This window comes from Anoplolepis gracilipes, chromosome 14 (assembly GCF_047496725.1).
Source record: "Anoplolepis gracilipes chromosome 14, ASM4749672v1, whole genome shotgun sequence".
In the NCBI taxonomy this organism is placed as follows: domain Eukaryota; kingdom Metazoa; phylum Arthropoda; class Insecta; order Hymenoptera; family Formicidae; genus Anoplolepis; species Anoplolepis gracilipes.
This window is the reverse complement of record NC_132983.1, coordinates 4,760,014-4,779,675: the sequence shown is the minus strand read 5'-3', so window position 1 is coordinate 4,779,675 and position 19,662 is coordinate 4,760,014. Positions and strand designations below refer to the sequence as shown.

General features: G+C 35.4%; 4 protein-coding genes across 13 annotated transcripts; 1 reads left to right on the top strand and 3 right to left on the bottom strand.

Annotated features, from left to right (window-relative positions):
• Positions 1 to 16: 16 nt before the first annotated feature.
• On the top strand, positions 17 to 2,135 carry Sptr (Sepiapterin reductase). 2 transcript variants are annotated; one of them, XM_072905640.1, is made up of 4 exons: positions 17 to 251; positions 331 to 644; positions 753 to 1,002; positions 2,004 to 2,135. In XM_072905640.1, the coding sequence occupies exons 1-3, from the start codon at positions 17 to 19 to the stop codon at positions 993 to 995; spliced, it is 792 nt and encodes a 263-aa protein (XP_072761741.1). In that variant the 3' UTR covers positions 996 to 1,002; positions 2,004 to 2,135. The 2 variants fall into 2 exon arrangements, with proteins under 2 accessions (XP_072761741.1, XP_072761740.1); XM_072905639.1 differs by lacking the exon at positions 2,004 to 2,135 and having other exon boundaries at positions 753 to 1,225.
• LOC140673047 (probable peptidoglycan muropeptide transporter SLC46) lies at positions 1,279 to 4,187 on the bottom strand. 2 transcript variants are annotated; one of them, XM_072905627.1, is made up of 7 exons: positions 3,771 to 4,187; positions 3,638 to 3,703; positions 3,321 to 3,581; positions 2,659 to 3,005; positions 2,248 to 2,524; positions 1,989 to 2,171; positions 1,279 to 1,809 (listed from the first exon to the last, which is right to left on the bottom strand). In XM_072905627.1, exons 2-7 carry the CDS (start codon positions 3,666 to 3,668, stop codon positions 1,565 to 1,567), a joined length of 1,344 nt encoding a protein of 447 aa, XP_072761728.1. In that variant the 5' UTR covers positions 3,669 to 3,703; positions 3,771 to 4,187; the 3' UTR covers positions 1,279 to 1,564. The 2 variants fall into 2 exon arrangements, with proteins under 2 accessions (XP_072761728.1, XP_072761727.1); XM_072905626.1 differs by having other exon boundaries at positions 3,638 to 4,186.
• A 571-nt stretch (positions 4,188 to 4,758) lies between these two features.
• Positions 4,759 to 16,888, bottom strand: Exp (expansion). 8 transcript variants are annotated; one of them, XM_072905629.1, is made up of 11 exons: positions 16,508 to 16,888; positions 15,440 to 16,199; positions 13,110 to 13,475; positions 8,175 to 8,305; positions 7,895 to 8,052; positions 7,395 to 7,626; positions 6,616 to 6,814; positions 6,036 to 6,274; positions 5,850 to 5,946; positions 5,306 to 5,539; positions 4,759 to 4,962 (listed from the first exon to the last, which is right to left on the bottom strand). In XM_072905629.1, the coding sequence occupies exons 4-11, from the start codon at positions 8,283 to 8,285 to the stop codon at positions 4,847 to 4,849; spliced, it is 1,386 nt and encodes a 461-aa protein (XP_072761730.1). In that variant the 5' UTR covers positions 8,286 to 8,305; positions 13,110 to 13,475; positions 15,440 to 16,199; positions 16,508 to 16,888; the 3' UTR covers positions 4,759 to 4,846. The 8 variants fall into 8 exon arrangements, with proteins under 8 accessions (XP_072761730.1, XP_072761729.1, XP_072761737.1 ...); XM_072905628.1 differs by lacking the exon at positions 13,110 to 13,475; XM_072905636.1 differs by lacking the exon at positions 13,110 to 13,475 and having other exon boundaries at positions 4,759 to 4,949.
• Positions 16,889 to 17,544: 656 nt separating this feature from the next.
• Positions 17,545 to 19,227, bottom strand: Rps13 (ribosomal protein S13). The gene is made up of 3 exons (XM_072905643.1): positions 19,087 to 19,227; positions 18,204 to 18,331; positions 17,545 to 17,927 (listed from the first exon to the last, which is right to left on the bottom strand). Exons 1-3 carry the CDS (start codon positions 19,107 to 19,109, stop codon positions 17,623 to 17,625), a joined length of 456 nt encoding a protein of 151 aa, XP_072761744.1. The 5' UTR covers positions 19,110 to 19,227; the 3' UTR covers positions 17,545 to 17,622.
• Between the last annotated feature and the right edge of the window lie 435 nt (positions 19,228 to 19,662).

The window sequence follows — 19,662 nt, the reverse complement described above, 5'->3', positions numbered from 1 at the left end:
TGCAATATAAAACATCATGTCGATTGAAGCACTATCTGATAAAGTTTTCTTGGTGATAACCGGCGCGAGCCGTGGTATAGGCCGTCAAATCGCGATAACATTTGGTTCGCTACTGCAGGAAGGCTCGCATATCCTTTTGTTAGCAAGAAATCTAAGTGGTTTACAAGAAGTCGCGAAAAATATACCTTCCAAAGTGACAGTTCACACTGTTGGTATGGATCTTGGTGCAGTGACAAAAACCGATTTTGAAAGTGAGTCAGAGTTCTTTTTTTTTCTTAAAATGAATTATAGATAATTTTATAAGAATATTTTGTTTCTATACTATTTTAGAGACCATATTGGAATGTCTAAAGAAAACTACTCGCGATGCATTTGACCGTGTAGTTGTAATACATAATGTAGGTACTATAGGCGATATCTCAAAATTTGTAAATGAATTGGTAGACGTAGATGAATGGAAACAATATTACACACTAAACTTCTTCCTGCCTGCTGTTTTGAATGCAGTGATTATGAATTTGTTTGATGATAGCACAAACACTAAGAAAGTTGTTATCAATATTACATCTCGATTTGGTATTGACGCAAATGCGGCTTGTGGTTACTATTGTTCAGTAAAAGCAGCAAAAGAAATGTATTTTAAGGTATTGTATATGTTATGATTTATTAATGCATTTGAACGTATTACACAATCAGATCAGAGTGTTACAGATATTATTCTAATGAGTTATGGTTTTTTTTATTTCATATAGGTCTTTGCATTGGAAAATCCTGATGTTAACGTTTTAAGTTATTCACCAGGACCGGTCGAAACAGACATGTATCAAACGGTAGTTACGACACTCGCCGATCCCAAAACTAAAAACGATTTGAAACGCTTGCGTGAAACCAAAACTGCATTGACTACAGAACAGACTGTTAATCGTCTTGTCGAAGTCTTGAAAGAACATAAATACAACGCGGGCGATCATGTGGATTATTTCGACAACATCTAAACCAATGGTGATAGTAATAAATATATCTTAATCTTTAAAGAGAAAAACATACAGAAGAGGGGTAGTTATTTAACAAATTTTTTTTTGTTAATAAGTTTATTCTTTTTTAATTAAAACAATGTTACCATGCTTTTAAAGATGATGTTAACTTTTACAAAATAATATAAGTATAAATAATCTCTATATTATTAATTTATAAACTTTTAACATTTTTTTACATTTAATAACAATCTATAATATAAAAATCGATAATTAAGGCCAAAATATATATAATTTCCTAAATATCACAGACATGAAATATTTTCTTATTTAATATGATATTGCTTGCTTCAAGTGTATATAAATTCCGATTTGTACACTCTTATAAATAATTATATTAATATATTGTACTAATATACTGGAGATATAGAATACAGAACATATACAAAAATTCTAAATACATACCTACACAATTCTAAGTACAATCTATATATAAAGAATATATCATATATTGTTAAAAAATATCATCTTTCTTCATTATCAGCTGATTACTTTATCTTGAAATAAACATTTTTCATATTTGATTTTACTTAATAAATATCAATAATTGAATCATTATCTTCTCTCAATGGAGTGAAAGATATAATATTGCGTTTCATATGTATTTGAATATATATCAATATTATAATAGTTGTGGCATAAAATGCTACTGAGAAAAACCACACTGGCAGAGGGTACAATGGTGGCATGTATTGGGAATAAAGAAAAGTGTATAAAGAAGCTGCAGTGAATGGTAACAGTGTCTCTACAAATGTTGCTAGAGAGAAAACCTTCCCTGTTGAAATAGAATATAAAACTATATTTCTTGCAAGATATATCACAAAGTGTTAATATATAAGTGTTAATATAGTAAATTTATTAGAAAAATTAATAATCATCATTTGAATATATATCTATGAATATTCTCACTTTAATGTTGATTTAATTATTAAGATTAAGAGACAAAATTTATACCTGTATCCTTCTCAGGTACCGCTTTGGATAATATAGCACGTATCATTGGTCGAGATAAATTACCAAACACACCTACACCTATTGACAGATACATATGCCAAGATTGCCATGTAAAAGCTTGCACTAAGGCAGCACAAAGAGATGATGTAACTGATATTATGGCAATTGTCGCCTCTGCAAATCCTAGGTATAATTCAAATATTTTTATAAATTATGCATTGAATGAGTGAATACAAGTTCACATACGTTAAAATTATACCTGTGCATCTTCGTATCAATTTAATACCAAATATCGTGCCGAAAATTCCTATCACAACACTTGTAGCTATATAAATAGAGAACTGGTCTACAGTCCAACCGAGTCGCGCACTTGCAAATAGATATCCGATAGCAAGATTACCTTGATAATCAATTAATAACAACGTAATACAAGCTATACAGCTCCAGACTAATGGTCTATTAAATCCATCTCTCTTTTTTATGCATGTGTCAATAATATCTTTTACAAGCATAAAAGCAAATATGTCGCAGATACCCTATAAAAGAAAATAAACAGTGATTAATTTCTTTATTATTTATGGAGAAATGATATTAATTCACGCCAATTTTTAAGTACATCGAGAGTATTTGCATTTGTAATTTGACTTAATAATTATTTTGAAACACTCACGGAAGTACGACTCTGTATAGTTTCCGGAATAAAAAATGTGTACAATGTAGCCACAGTGCACAGCACACTTGCAACACTGAACACAGCAGTGTATCCATATGCTTGATATATTGCTGGACCAGAAAACAATCCGACTAGCAAACCAAGAGAAATTAACGCATCTAACCAGGCCAAATGCCATGCCCGTTCATTATTATCAGTTATATCAGTAATATAACAAATTGAAGCTAACATTAATACACTTATACCACCCAGAAGAGCCATAGGAATATAAGTTAACAAAAAATACCAAGGCCCAACCTCCCAATTAGTCATCATAGAAAGAAGAATATAAGTTAAAGATATACCTAGAAGAGAATTAAATGTTAAATATATGTAAATTATTTTCCTCATGTATACATATATATATATAGTAAAATTGTCAAAAATGAAATTCTATAAGAATTGAGTGTGACAATAATATGCAATTCATCTTTTATTATCTATCTATATTATTCTCTTTGTGATATCTTTTATTTATCTTTACATATTTATGTTTATATACATTTATTTTATAAATAATCAGTTATCACATTATTAATTATTATAAATTAATCTGTAACACTTTTAAAATCAACATAGTTTTTTTTTAGAATTTTACAATACTTATAACATATGATTACCTATATATCCTGAAAGTATAACAGGTTTTCTTCCATACTTATCACTCCATGGTCCCAGAAACAAAGATAGGAGCGAAGGAAAAATACTTTCGATGAAAGATTTACTCATCAGAATTAAACTGGCGTGTGGTTGCACTTTTGTATTTATTTTAAGTGCTTCCTCGCTGCTGCTATTATTGTGAAGTATCAGGCACTCTGTCTCGTTTATTCCCAATGTTATAAGGCATGTACGGTATATTATTAGATCTGTGAAGATAGTACCTGTGGAAAATGATGTACATCAGCTATTGTGTCAATGTAAAAGATTGATTTATTACCTGTCATTGCCATAGCGAGCACCAGTAGCATCGTAGGTGGTTGCACCAATATATAACGTTTCCATCCTGTAACAGCATAATCCATTCTTTATAATAATATTTATTGGAAAAATATTTCTTCTGTGCAGATTACTTGTTGAAATCGTCGATGAATATGCTCATTGATATGCTTTACAGTCGCTTTATTTGGCGTATTTAAGAACTTTCGATAAGAAGAATGCTCTATATATATTTTAGCTTAAAATCATCCGTATCACTCGTTTCTTTGTACAAGACTTTGTGCGGTATATGTATAATGCACATACGTATACGTGCAAAAAACGAATATATTTAAAATATCCTTCTTATGAGATGTAAACACGATTGATTGTGATTAAAATAATCGCGACATACACAAAGGTTCTTTGTGTTTGTGTGTAGTCGACATAACATGATTCATATCATAATTTTCTTAAATCGTTGATACACACACACTCATGTATCTTTGTGTATTTTTGTACGAGACGACTGTGCACGTGACAGAACTGAGCGCTGATTTGCATTTACAACGTGTTATCTCAGCAAAGATTCGAACCCGCTTAGTGAAGACTCAAACCTTAATTTATGAAGATTCAAATGCGTATAAAATATATTTTTTTCTTTCGGAAATTTATCTTTTAAAGATTTTATTTGAATATTTTTTAATAATCATGACTTTATTGTTTGAGAATACACAAGAAAACAATAATATCACAAAACAGCTGATCTAATATATATAGTTTGACTTTGACACAGTTATTTATTTTCGATCTCGATGTATATTGACATAAGTCGGTAAGAGAGATTAAGACTGCGATCAAACCGCGCTATATTTTATTCTCATAAAAGCGTGAAGAAGGATAAATCGATGATTTAAATTAAATATCACCCACAGTTCTGAACTGTGATATTTAGAAGATTGTATATTAAATTTTACAAATTTTATTAATAACTTACGGATTGGTTTCTATTTTAGTGGCATTATTTTGTAAATAATAAAGAATTTGCGCTTACAATTTCCAATTCTAATAATTTTTTAGTTTGTTTCCTTCATATGCCAAACTTGACATTTTTATTTGCAGGAGTAAAACAAACACATATAGTTGCTAGCATAAAAATATGAGTATTTATATGGTGTATTAACAATATACAGAGAGTTTATAAGTACAAACGCCGAGATATTTCTTATATCTAATCCCACTCTCCAATATACATAGCACGCGGTGTCGGAGGTATTACGCCTCTCGTCGGGATCGGTAACCTTCCGTATATGTGATTATACGGTGACTCGTTCCTATTGTCCGAATCTGGAAGTGTAGTAACAATTATTTCTAATAAACGTGATTGTAAAACTGCTTAATATAAAGTGGAATTAGCTCTCTATGGAGAATTATTTTCTATTAATTTAAAAGAACATTAGTTACAAAAAATAAAGTCGTTTATATATATTTTATATATTATTTTAGAATATAATATATACAATTTTAATATAGATTAATATTTTTACACACCTGTCAGAAAAAGATATATTAAATTACGATAATAAATAAATAGTCTCAGTTGTATCCAGTAAAGTTTACTAGATTAATCCTTAATTTCTAGGATTTAAACGTAACACAACAATTTGATTATTAATTAATTATTCCTTACCAAGTCCGCTTTCGAAACTTCTAGCGTGATACATGATGGGTGGTCGATGGGCAGGTAGATGCCCGTATATCTGAGAGGATTGACTACTAGCGTATGCGGCACCCGCGTAAGACGGCGCCGGCTGAGTCCTGGAATGTCCTCGAGGAGGCAGAGGACCCATCTTACTGTGACCGTTTCTTGCCATTTTAACGAAATTAGGCACACGCGCTCGTAAACCGCAATAGTATGGGTCGTCTAAAACACATGATAAATGATTACAATTAATTGTATGTAACTTAACAAACTACTAAATGCACACACAAGAGATCAGCAACACAAGTCTACACAAGCATCATTCTATCTTTGTTGTCACTCAATGTTGAAAAAAGACAGAATGACGCTTATATCGCCAAATAGAAACCATATACTGTAATTAGTCTTTTTTTTGTAAATAGAACAATATTTCCAGAGAAAAATTTAAATTTTATGTAAATTTTAAATATACTTTTTTAACGTAACAATCTATCAAATCTCTTGTAGACATATACGAAACGTTATTCCTCACCGTATTTTTTCCTGTCGTCGTGTTTACTCCGCTTCTCCTCATTCATTATGGGATGCTTTATTGCTCTATAATCATCTTCTATATCGTCATAATCAGGCTGAAATAGTAATCGCAAAAATGATATTTTATTGTTTTTCAATATATAACAACTTTAACATTTCTATAAAATTCATTTTTAATATTTACCTTTGGGATACCGTGACCATAGAGATTTTCTCGAGGGGGCAATTTCGGTGGTCTCTCTGCGCGTCGATGTTGATAACTCGTTGATTGCATATAGATTTGCTCTCGTGAATCTCTGTCCGCCGGTATTAATTCGCTAGGACCTACAGGCGATGACACGCCGGCCACGCTATAAGGATCCTCGTCGGGGATTGGTATTCTAGGTCTATTCTTTATATCTACCGGCCTTTGTAATGCTAAAACTAAAATATAACAATGTAATAATGTATATTATAAGTATATTTAATTCTCCTTTTTCTCATTATTTTCAAAAATTTTATTTATTTGCATTACATATCAATATTGAATTATATATTGAAAATTTAAAGTAAAGAAAACATTATAGCCTGATCAACACATTTACTTTGAAACAAAATACTTTTAAAATATTTAAAAAGTTGAAAAAGTATGACAATTATTTTTTAATTAACTTTAATTTAAATTATAATACTCGGTTATAAAAAGATTGAATGTTATTCGTAAATGCTCTCTGCTTACAAAAATTATATATAGCATTTAATGTACGCCTTGTACGTTTTCTTACCTGGAGGCAGCTTTGACTTGAGCATGTCCAGTCCGACTACATTGACAATGAGTACCCATACGGGGCATTGAAGTAAGTCGGCCTCCGTTCTTACAAATATGATGGCGCTCAGACATTGCATCTCCAATCGCCGTCTGTCCGGATAAGCCCTTCGTGTTTCTCGCGACAGATTCGTTTGGAATTTATTCATGTCGAACAACTGAAACGAGAAACGACAATGTACGTGTCATGTAGCGTTCTACGATATTAAAGGGAAAGTGCAGTTGCATCACCTATATGGCATCAATACTTTTCGAGAGAGAAAGATATGAAAGCATATTATCGATAAAAAATGCGAATAGGTATTCTTAATCTATATAAGGAAGAATGATTGTTTGCTTTGGATCGTGTTAAGTGGCGGAACTTTTCGCTCTCCTTTCGTACCGAGTGTGGTATATGATTTCCTGACGATAAAGAGATTTAAATGCCTCTTATTATACGGTTCGGTTGTTCGAAGTTTGCAATTTTAATTAGAAAGGCGATAGTTTCTCTATCAACAAGTATTCTCACAAATGTGATAAAACCAACACGAGAATGTGTGTAGGAAAACGCAGTACTTTTTTTTTGTTTTTCTTTTTTTTTTCTTTCTCTTTTAATTGAGAGAAGTAGGTAGGTAGGTAGTTAAAACCCCACCTCGCGCGCGATTGACCCATTTCGATGCTTTCGCCGATAAATATTTCACGAAGGAAATCCATTACACACGGACGGTTCAAAAACCGTGAAATTCATTAGTCTCTCACCTTTCCGGGTTTTTCGTGTTCGAGCGCGCCTTGCGAATTACGTATAATCTCCGGACCAATTGCGTTGTCCTCTTGATTCGTCGACTTGACGTATACGTTATTCTTACATAATCTTTTGATGAGTATGTTGCCCTGCTCGTCCATTTTTATTTTAACTCCTTGATTTATGTGACGTTTGGCCTCTTCCGTTTTCGGATCTCGCATGGGATTGTCAAATCCGCAAAGTCCTATCCTGTAAATTAATAAGTCAGAATTTTAATCAGTACGATTTTAAAATTATAAATTTTTTCTGTGTTGCTTTATCTTTATGCAAAATTTAATAGTAGAAAGTATTTACATCAACTATTCATGAACTTTTCGAATTCCATAATTGGAAATAGGCTAGTAAAATTTCTGACTTTCGAAAAACAATTAAAAAAAATGCATATTAATTTTACAAAATCATGAATCATACGGAATGTAAAATAAATAATTTTGTGTTTTAAATTCGCATTATATACCTGAAGCCATCGAATCCGTCATTCGAGCCATTTATCGTGAGAACAGGTGCTCTGGCGTACGCTTTCGCAACCCGTCTGTTTCTCTCAAAGACGATGACTTTCGCCCAAATTTCGTCATCTATTTGATTCCATTTATCTAAGACTTCTTGTATATGGTCCTACAAATATAAAAGATCATCTACTGTAGATCGACGAATTATTGATTAACACGTTAATAAATATAATTTTATATATTTTTAAATAAAAATCTGCAGGTTTATTATATTGATTAAAAATTTACCTTGTACAATTTATCCAGATTATACCACACATCCTCTTCGTCTTGTTCCTCATATTGAGATTCCACGAGATTATCTCGCGAACGCGAAAGTATCTTCCGCCTCGATACCATTTTGTGACCTGGTATTCAATCTGAAAGCAGATATAAAGAGAAAACAATGTTTATCATAATTTCTTCAAAACATTCACGTTGAAGAAAATTTCTATTCTAAATTAAGAATTTAGGAAGAAAAGTTCTCAACCGATGGATGAAAATGAAAATCACCGTACATAATTATCTATCAAAATCGTCATTGTTATACTTGAACGCACATAAATAAATCTCTTGCTCTCACTCACAGAAGTATTATTATTTTAATCGCATCTTGTTTTTCGTCATATCATTCATTTACACGCGTTTAAAAATTAAAAAAATTACCAAGGAATTTTGAATACCTTGAAGAAAAAAAAAAAAGAGGGACATTACTATTCGACAAGTATACTTCTTTCTCTCATCGTTGTATTATTCGTGACATCGCGTCTCTTATAATTTTCTCATTTTTCTCGCAAACAAACAGGATAGGCTTTATGCGAAAGCGCGACTATATCTGCATAACGAATGTCCCGGCGCATTCCACAGGATAGACGTTTAACACAGCGCAAGATAGCGGCGTAAACCAAAAAGGACTCGGTGTCCTGTGCAAGTTAAAACGCTTGAAAATTCAACATGGGATATCAGGCTATTCTGCTATTCTGCCAACTCATTCTCACCGCAGATAGTGCGAGACGCTCTTCGAGTGGCGAGGGTGAAAAAAAAAAAAAAATAGCCGGCGCGATTTACGGCACATATTTGTGCGGCTTGCTCATAACGTAATCCACAGCACGCACGTGGTGGGCGGAAACTTAAATCCGGCTTCGCGACGTGATGTCATTTCAACTGATCTTCGGAGAATCTCAGAATACACGCCATTTCACTATTTTCTCCAGCGTTCATCTTTCCGTAACTTTCATATATTTTTACAATAGTGTTTACAATATATTTCAAAAAGAGGAAGATAATATTCTTAAGTCACGCATACGTATGGTGGATTATTCTTATACATTAACATCAATTCTTACATTATTACAAAAATTACCCATCATCTGTGTATAATTTATCTTTGTATTTGTATGTAAATGTATTTGAATATATAAAATATATTAACTAAGTATATAAGATAAATACTTTTCTATTTTCAATAAAAATATAAAAAGTTAAGCATTCATGCTAGTCTCGCTGTAAACAGTGTCTATAGACGGTGTCAATAATTGTTCGTTTTTTTCGAATCTTGATTGACAGCAAATTGCTCGCGTGAAAAGCATTCTCATTAAGTATCGACATTTTTTATTTTGTAAGACATTGCAAAATCGACGGTTTTGACATAAGTGATTCTTGATTTCGAGCACTCAAGAGAACGTGTCCGATTTACGAAACACTACGTGTGTTTTCTTCGTCCTAATTAATATCGGAAACTATATCGCCGTAGGCCTGTTGCTCGGAAAAATCAGGAAACGAGCTTGCCACTCCCTCGTATATGAAAAACAAAATTATGCGAAAGCGGACAAAACAGATTCAACGGAGCGATAGCACAGGTGGAATAGTACGCTTGATTTACCACGAGCTTCGTGAAAGTGTTGTTATTAAACGCATCGGTATCGGCAGGGTACCACTGGCATCCGAATTGGCTTTCACACGACTACTCTTTCACGAAGGATATCTTATTTATAGCTATTTATCGATGAGAAAAAAATAAATGGCAATCTCTCGAAAGACATTTGTTAGTATAAACACGCGCGAGTCATTTCTCTACCTTTTTTTAAGGATATACATACCTATCTTTTATACTATTTTATGCTATTCTTATTACATATATTAAAATATGAACTAAATTAAAGAGCTCATTTCGAGGAAAGCTTGGTAACTTTCTCTAATAATATCTAGTACTTAAAAATAAAAAATGGAATGCCTTGAAAATGAGCTCTTTGATTTTAACTCGTTCTATTTAAATTTCCGTTTGCTTTTTTTCACAATAAATAATGATAATGAAGAGTAACTTAACTATATTTCACGCGCACATCTAGATTATTCCCGATATTCACGCCGATAAAACGTGTACGATTGAGACTTGTCTCGCACTGCCCGACGTTATTCCTCGATGTAAGTCAATACCTTGTACCGCTATTTAATCGTCACTTCGAAGTATTCAACACGCACCGAAACAGAGCCTCGTATGGTGCGAGGAACGTCCGCGGGTACCGTAATATCGTTTAAGCAGTTGAGGCACGCATCGATGCCTCCGTGTTAAATCCCCGAAAGCACCGTCGCCGTCATGATGTCGCGAGATCGAATTCCGATCACCTGGCTCACAAACTTGTGGAATTTCGCGCGCCAAGGCGACAATCGGTCGATGTCTCATCGAGAAAGGACGTGAGAAAAAACCAGCAGAAAAAGACAAAAAAAAACACCAACGCGAATACTCAACTCGCAGCGAGATAAAGTGGCGAATATCGCTAGAGAGAAGCGTTAGTCGAAAGCTAAGCACTCGTCTAAATTGCATATCTTAACGGTATAAAATAATTCTTATTGTTCCCTGCCGATTCTAATTTTAAAAATCAAGCTAATTAATTCGGTTTTGTTAATAAACTAATTGAATACAGAGTTTTAACAATAATCTAAAAACTAAAAGAAAGATAATTTTCATATATTGACGTTGCCTAGCAAGATTTCTAACAAATATGTATAAATATCAATAAAAAATTATCCTCTTAAAATTGTACAAATTATCTTCATAATGTTTTGTCGCATCTTAAAATTTAGAGAGTGTTATTTACATATTCCATCTCATTCTGTGTATTCCAGACGAATGGATTTTAATTATCAAATACTCGGACAATCGTTTCTCGCGAGAGAGAGAGAGAGAGAGAGAGAGAGAGAGAGAAAGACATTTCCTGCAGTAATATCGAAGATAAGAAGAAAAATTGTGGCGTAATGATGCAACATTTACGTAACAACCGAACATTCTTCGCGGCGACGGTGACGGCGATATTCCCCCCTCATTTATGAAAGAGAGCAAAAGATGTTCTTCTCCTTACGTACTCGGGGAAAGAATTGGAGATATATTCCTCGGAGAGAGAATAGAACCCACGAAATCTCTGACTCACAAGTAGCGCTTTTCTATTCTCCTTCGACGATGATTTCACAACGTTCTCCACGTAGTAGGTGCCTCATGACGCTTGTCCATTATCTCACCGCGGGGCACAGAGTTGCGTCCGAGCTCGCCATCTGTTTCTTTCGCGCTTATGCACACACGTACGCATACGTCTCCTTAGGGCGAGATTTCATAATGAGACTTCATGCGATCATGTGTGATCGACGAAAAGAAAAAAAAAAAAAAAAAAATAAAAAAAGCGGGGGTCCTCCCCGATCGGGAGATCGGGTGATCGGGTCTCCAGGTCAGGCTGCGTCGCGAGAACTACGAATGCGGCGCAGGCGAAAGAAACGTCACACGACCGATTCTTGCCTGTGGCGAATGAACGCCCGGCCGCCATCAGAATTTCCCTGAAACTGCTTTCACTTCTTCGAAGAATGCGAAGGCTGTTGTATACGACCAGCGGCGGCGTCTAGCATGGCCTGGCTGGAGTGTACACCGAGAAAGACCCCCACCTTTTATACGAGAGATCGGCGGTGTGGCTCACTCTCTCGTTCGGTGTGGTGTTTGTTGTATACTCGCGGACATACACATATATATACATAACATTCGCACGCTCTTTCTCTCCTTTTTGCCTCTCTCTCTCTCTCTCTCTCTCCTCTTTTTCCGATGAATATTTTATCGTGTTTCTCTCTTTCGTTTCTTCGCAATTCTCTTCACTTCTGTCTTCACGAGCTTCTCTGTCTTTGTTACAGGTATCATGAGCATGTCTTTTCTTGAGAGATTTTTTCTTCTATCAATCGAGTCTCCTGTTTTTTTTCAGTATCCTTCGGTTTTTAACTGTTGTTTTCATGCGTCTCTTCACCTCTATTGCGAATTTACTCTCTTTATGAATTTTCATCACCTCTTTGCTTTGTATTACGATTCCTTTCGATACTGTCTTTATATATCTCTTTATCTCTATTACACACCTATTTTATCAGTCATATATCATACGCTTCTCTTTCATTTTTCTACGTGCTACGTTCATTTATAATTTTAATCTTTATGTATCTACTAATTTTCTGTCATCCATGGGCGACACGCTTTCTCTGCCTTTGCTATTTAAATATCGGAGGCTATTTAATTTATCTATTTAAAGACTAGTTTTCTTAATAGTTTCTTTGACGCTTTGTCTAACACGTCTTATCTTTTCTCTATAATCCCTTCTCCAATTCAAAACAAAAAGAAATAATAATAGCATTAATAAAATGGAGTCTTTGTCACTAATTCATCTATCATTTCCTTCGATAATTTCTTTTTACACCCGCCCGTCTCTCCTTCTTTCTTTCATTCGCCATTCTACCACGCACTACCTACTCGTTCGCACATTCGCTCATTCTCTCTCTCTCGCTCATGCCCGTATCGCTTTCGCGCTCCTTTCTCTTTCTCTCTCCCTCCTCACTCTTTCGCAAAGTCTCAGTCAACTCGCCAAGTGACTTCGATGAGTGCAACAGCGAGATTTCAAGCAGTGGAAGGGAACTGGTTATACTCGGCCGCGGCGCAGCGGTCAAGCATTTACGCACACACCCTTTGCGGAGATAACCCCGCGGCGGGGCCATCGCGGAATACTCTCTTACGCATTTAAAACACAACAAAACTACAATTAAGCGAAAGCGAGGATGCGAAGACGGTAAATCGCAATTATCAGGATGCGCACGCCGTGACGCTAAAACGTGACGATTATTCCTCTTTACGATTATCGCGCGCCGTAAATCTGCGAAACTTACGTTGATAACGTCCGATAAGATCCGATATCATTGTTTCATTATTTGCATAGCGATAAACTTATAGAAATTGTCGCTGAAAGAGATTCGCTTCCTCTTTTCGCCGTCGTACAGTGAAAAGCAGCGCTCGACCATCCGTGACTATACTACTTTCTTGCGAGACGTTGGGGAAAACCCATGAACCATTCATTCGTATAATGAAGCCTCTTGGTGTTTTAATAATCCGTTGATGAATGATGACACGAACGGTCTCTAATGTTCGACATGGTCGGCCACGAATTTCTTAAATCCTCTATGTCTCAATTTTCGGTGTCACATACGAGACAAACACACATAATCCTTTTGTCCAATCTTCTTTTTGATACGTGTCTACAAAAGCATTGGAAATATTTGAGCATTTCTAATAATATTACATAAAAAGAAAAAAAAAATTTCTGTTTTTTAATATAGATGCAATTAAATTAAAATTATAACATTTTCGACTGGAAATATATTTTTAGATATACTTTTATATGCATGAAAATTATCGAGGATCCATTACGTCATTATCGGGTCTCCAAGCGGTTCGGTCGCAAATTATTATCCTTCATTATTGACAATAAATTCGATGATCCAATAAAAACGAACGGTCGCTCCGAACGTGCGTTCGCCGCGCTGTTTCCTTGGCCTATATAGTCAGCCGGGGCCGAACGAGAAAAGAAATTGTAGACATGGTACTACTGTCGACAGGGTAAACATCCAGCGACCGAGGGATACGTCGAGCGTGAAGGCGGGTTCCAGCGCGTTTAGAGCTGGTGTTGGTGTTTCTTGGCGTTCGATAGAAAGCAAGGAATCTGTTGTGCCGCGGAAGCGAGCGAGCGCAGCTTGCGCGAAAGTCAATCTCGCAATCATCGACGTGGCGCGACGCGAAATTCGAAACTGCTATATAAAATCGGTGGGATTAATTTCGGCGAGTTATACAGCTACTTTCGCTTTTAATTAATTTCTACGGAGGTGTAAGCGCGTGAAAAAAAAAAAAAAAGATTTGAAGCATATTTTTTCGCATTTTGCTCACTTGTCGGGAGATAGGATTATTGGTCTATCCAAATGCGTGACCTCAGCAAAAGCAAAACTATACCGGTTTCCTTCCCTGCTGATACCCGTTTTCGCGATTCCACTCGCCGCGGGATTCCCCCAGGACCGGATCTTCCGCTTCTCGAAAACATTAAAACATACATTTAAGTTTAACTGTTTCTGCTTTCTGTTTCTATAATGACGAAATTAGATATTAGGACGTTAATTAGACAGTCGTTAACTTTAGCTAATGTTTATGAGCCTATAAGCTATTAAGTCTGAAATATTAAGCAACTTTAATGTCTCGAAAAAATTTGTGTATTAGAATTTAAGACCAATGACGCTCGTCACCCAGGGTTCTCCCTCGAGCGTCGCCTCGCGCAGCACGATTACCGAAAGAGAAAAGGCGAGGGGGAAAATGTTACGACATCGCATCGCGGTCGCGGCCCGCGAAACGCTACGCTCTCGCACGAAAACGATACCACCAACGGCAGAAATTTCGCGGCTCGCGCTCGCGAAAAGTCAGCGAGGCCGCTTTCCCGACAAGCTCGGTGCTCGTAACAAATTGCGAAAAAGGAGAAAGAGAGAGAGAGAGAGAGAGAGAGAGAGAGAGAGAGAGAGAGAGAGAGAGAGAGAGAGAGAGAAAGAGAAAAGAGATACCTCCGGTATCGCAAATGCAGCGTCATGTTAAGTATTCTTACATGTAAAAAGAAATGAGAAAAGTACAATGCACTGTTAAAGTTTACGTACGAGCTACAATTAATACAAGTTGAAAACTCGTGTTTGCGACTAGCTCGTAGATGACTTTGCGAACTGTATCGCCGTTCAAGTAGTGCGCGAACAAAACTCACTTTCACGTCGCTCGCTCGCTCGCTCGCTCGCTCGCCTCCTGATCGTTCTCCTTCTTCGCGTCTTTTAGCAAGAATGTATTTGCACGTAAGCAAATGTCGCGCTCGCTTGCAGCGAGTTCGATGATGACCACTGTCGTCAGAGTTTTATTCACGTATCATCGCGCGGCATATATCATTTACAAATATTTATAGTTTTACTTATGTACATCTTACGTCCTTAATATCTCTACGCGTATTTCCATATTTATTATATATTTTAAATCTTCACGGAAATCGCAATCGCATTCCGCTTGAAGAGGGGGACACCACCCCCGCGCTGCAGCGAGGTCGCCGCGTCCCCGTCAGAACTCCCTTTCTCTCTGTTGTCAGTCCCCATATGTTGCACACGTTTCCCGAATTGCGCGCGATTCCGCAGATTCCTCTACGTACCTTTCTCGTGACAGCACCTGGTAAACACGGCACGGAGCCGCGACTGTCTCCTCTTCCGTTGTCTTCAATATGGTTCACAAATAAACTCGAGATAGGCACTCGCGCTGCTCGTCACCGCGCTCTCTCCTATCCATAATCGGCGAAAGTCGCGTTGACGCGGCCGTATGTGGCAATCCGTCGTCCGAAATGCACGTCGACACTCGGCGGACACTATCATCGGCAACGGCAAACGACAGCTCCTCCGGATGATCCTCGCGCACCAGCTGACTGTTCGCGCGATCGCAATTAAACGCGGTGCGCGCCTTTAATCGGCCGTAGAATCCGGGAACCTCCTTTCCGCGCGACGTATCGCCGTTCACTGCTCCGCCGCCACCGTGGTGGACGTGGTGGACCGCCGCAGCAGACCTTGCCTCGCACCGCCGCGAGTGAGAGTCAGGCAGGACGTTCACCATCTTCGCGAACCGCTCGCGCGAGCGCATGCGCGCGTGCCACCCCCTGCTGTCTACCTTCACCGCTGATGACGTCAAAAATAGGACAAGGAGCTGGTGGCCTTTGCTATAAGGCGCGGCGCGTAGAAGGGAGGAGGAGGAGGAGGGGCCACTGAACTGTCCCTCGATGTCTTCTGTCCGGACCTCGCCTCTCCTTATCTCTATCCTCGTCTTTTTCCCGCCGCCTCCATCCTTAGCAAACTCCTGGCAGGGCCGGAGGCGGCAAGCGGTTTAGAGATGAGGAAGGGAATGGATACGCGTGGAGAGTAAAACTGCAAGGAAATAATATGTATAAATGTTTGAAATACATAAATAGTTATAAATGATAAAAAACTTATACGCACGCAAAAATTTAACAAAGAGCAACATTTTAAGCATTTAATTATTTATATATATTATATAGATATATATCTTGAAATATATCATAGTAAAATAATCCTTAATAAATAAATGAAAATAAAGAAATAAAAAATAATAATAGGAATTACGTAATTGTAATAGTTTTATTTTGAAAAATCTTTGAAAATTTTCGTAAATTATATTTGAATAATAAATCAATTATATTACGCATTTTACATACATGACCTGGACAACGGACTTGTACTCCGCGAGGGGTCTCAATATTGATTCCCGCAGACACACTATCACCTCTTCGCCATTCTCACTTCCTTGCTCTCTTTCTTCATCTTTGACCGCGCTATGAATTTGTGGTATCATACAAGGGCGTAATAATAAGATAAATTTAATTCTTGCTCAAAGTTGAACTCGCAAAAAATGTAAGGTCATCAAGACGAATCTGAGGAATCGCTCTCGCTCTCTTTGTTTGATATCACAGGAATGCAGGAGTATACGTCCATGTCCATTTCGTCAATTAAAAAATGCATCTACTTTTATTGCTTCGCTAAGAATAGATCCGGTAATAGTCGCATCAAATAAATATTAATTTGAAATTTGTCGCTGTTGTAACCTTTAAAAAATCAATAAATTGAGATAAAAAAAAATTTTAAATTTGTTTGTATATATATATATATAAATTGACTTAATATAAAGCCAAATTCTGAATTTCAAGAGAAAATATTTATTAATTTTTTAGGTTGCCTCTATTTTTTAGCAAGATTATTACTTTGTAATTGACCATGTTAATGAAATGTTTTATTTTTTTAGAATTTATCTTCTCGCATTTGATACGAAAATCAATAACGCGAATATATATATTTAATTTTTTAAATATGAAATACTCAAGAATTTACTTTGCAATATTATCCTAACAATATAGATAAAATTGATATTTTTTCGCAAGTTTTTCTCTATTATTGTTGTAGCAAAATATGCATTAAAATGTATTGTTAATTGTAGATTTTTTCATTAATAAAGAAATAAAGGATCATGACACATTTAACACAAAGAAATATTCGCAAATATATTTTTTAGACAATTCCTACTTAATTAAAGTAAGGATTATATAAAGTAAATTAGCAATTTTTTTAAATATAGCGTTTTATATAATCAATTATCCTTGCTAAGAAATTGGAATTTTTTTTATAGTTTAATTGCATCAACTTTATTTGATACTTTTCGTGTTATATTCTTATATATAGATAAAATAGTAACTCAAGATTAACACTTACTTATGGGAAAGCACACAGATCAGTGTTTCCAAAGTTTTATTTAAGCATATAGTAAATACAATAAAATTTAGGCTACGAGAGCACTGGCCGTTGAACTTTCATATTTCCAATTCGGTGGCAGAGATCCTTTCGCTTTGTAATAACGTGCTAGCCTGTGAATTCTCGATTCAACGAGAATTAAACGGAATTTGCTGTCCTTATCTTTACGATTTCGCTCCAAGTGTTTACGAACAGCGACTGCTTTTTTGATCAAATAATATAAATCTTCTGGCAGATCTGGGGCCAAGCCAATGCTTTTTACAATGCGCAGAATCTTGTTTCCTGTACGGAATCGCACTTGGGCCACGCCATGCGAGTCACGAAGTATGACACCTGAAAACACGCAATATAAATTTTCTTATTTTTCTCTTTTAATGATTTCATTTCAATAATCTATAAATGTTTGTGGGACCTATTATGAATTGACAAGTTATCATATTCATATCAAACACCACTAAATGTTAATTTTGCAAACTTGTCTTATTAAAGAGATCAGATTCTGTAGAATCCAAGATCTCTTGAATAGTTTGCTTTCAGATGTATTAATATCCGCCCAATTGATAATTGACACATCTCTTTTATTAAGTAATATGAATATATTATTATTACCAATTTGAGATGGTGTATGTCCTTTTTTTGCTAGTTTATAGATAAGTTCCTTGCAGTCTTCTGGCGTTAATTTCAACCAGGTTGGTACACTTCGTCGGTAAGGAAGCGCAGACTGGGATATACCCTTTCTAAAAAAGAAAAAATAGGTGTATTATCTTTAATTTATTTTTGCAGATATTTTTAATATTAATTGTGTTATACAAATCTTTTTTTTTAAACAAATTAGAAAAATCGCATGTCTAATATTTTTTATATATTATATCAATATTAAAGATACTTAATTTAAAAGAATCTATTTTAGAAAATTGTAAAAAAAAAAAATAGAATGAGAATATTCATCATTTTCCTTCTTTCTTTCTCTCTCTCTCTCTCTCTTGACTTGTAATAAAATATAGTTTATAAACAAATTTGTATGTCGTGTGTATGTATGTATATATATATATTTATATATACACACACACAACATGATGTATTAATCCAATTTAATCTATGATTAATATATGTGCTTATATTAATCAGGAAAATGCAATTTTTCAAGTCTCATGCTGTTGGATAGATTCATAGCATATCAACATATACATACATCGTACTACACACACATATGAAAGCTACTTTAAAAACTGACTTGATTCGAATGAAGTTACATTGTCTTGAAAAATTCAAATGACTATAATACTCGACGATTATTACATTAGTGGAGTTGATAAAACGAAAAATTTACTTAAGCGCGAAAGGTGGAAAATGAAGTTACAAACACATGGTCGCCGAAACTTGTACCTCGTTTCGGCGCGATGATGCCTTTAAAATCTTTGCAACGCAACAAAATTCAAGGGAACAACGTCGCGAGTAAACAATTTTAGCGACAAAATAAACATATCGTTACCCATGTGAGTGCATACGACCCATCTTGACGAATTTTCTGCAACAGCAACGATATCCGTAAGGAATGAAAACGAAGAGGACCAGCAAGAAACAGTAGCGGCCTCTGCGACTAAAGGCTTCGCCATAGACAACCTATTTATGTAGATGGCATAGTCATGTACACGAAATATATGTAAGGAAAGCCAGCCAATCACAGTTCCTAAAATAATATATCAGTCTATACCCGATATCCAATAGCAGATGTTGTTTCATAGGGAAAAAAAATATATTACTATGAGAGCTTTCCAGAAAGAAAAGAAATACATATGTAAATAAATGATAAAAATGCAATTTCATACGATTCACTATCAAATAAAAAATTTCGGAATTTAAATAGAGTAGCATTTGATTAATGATAAAACTTTCTATCTTAATTAAACGCTATTCTAGCGAATAGATTTTAGAAAATATATATTTTCTTGTTAAATATCGACTCTAAATGAATATAAAATATATTATACATTAAGTTAATTTTTAAGAAGATATTTAAGGAAGCTGTCAAATAATTTCTCGTTCACGAAAATGATACAACTTTCGC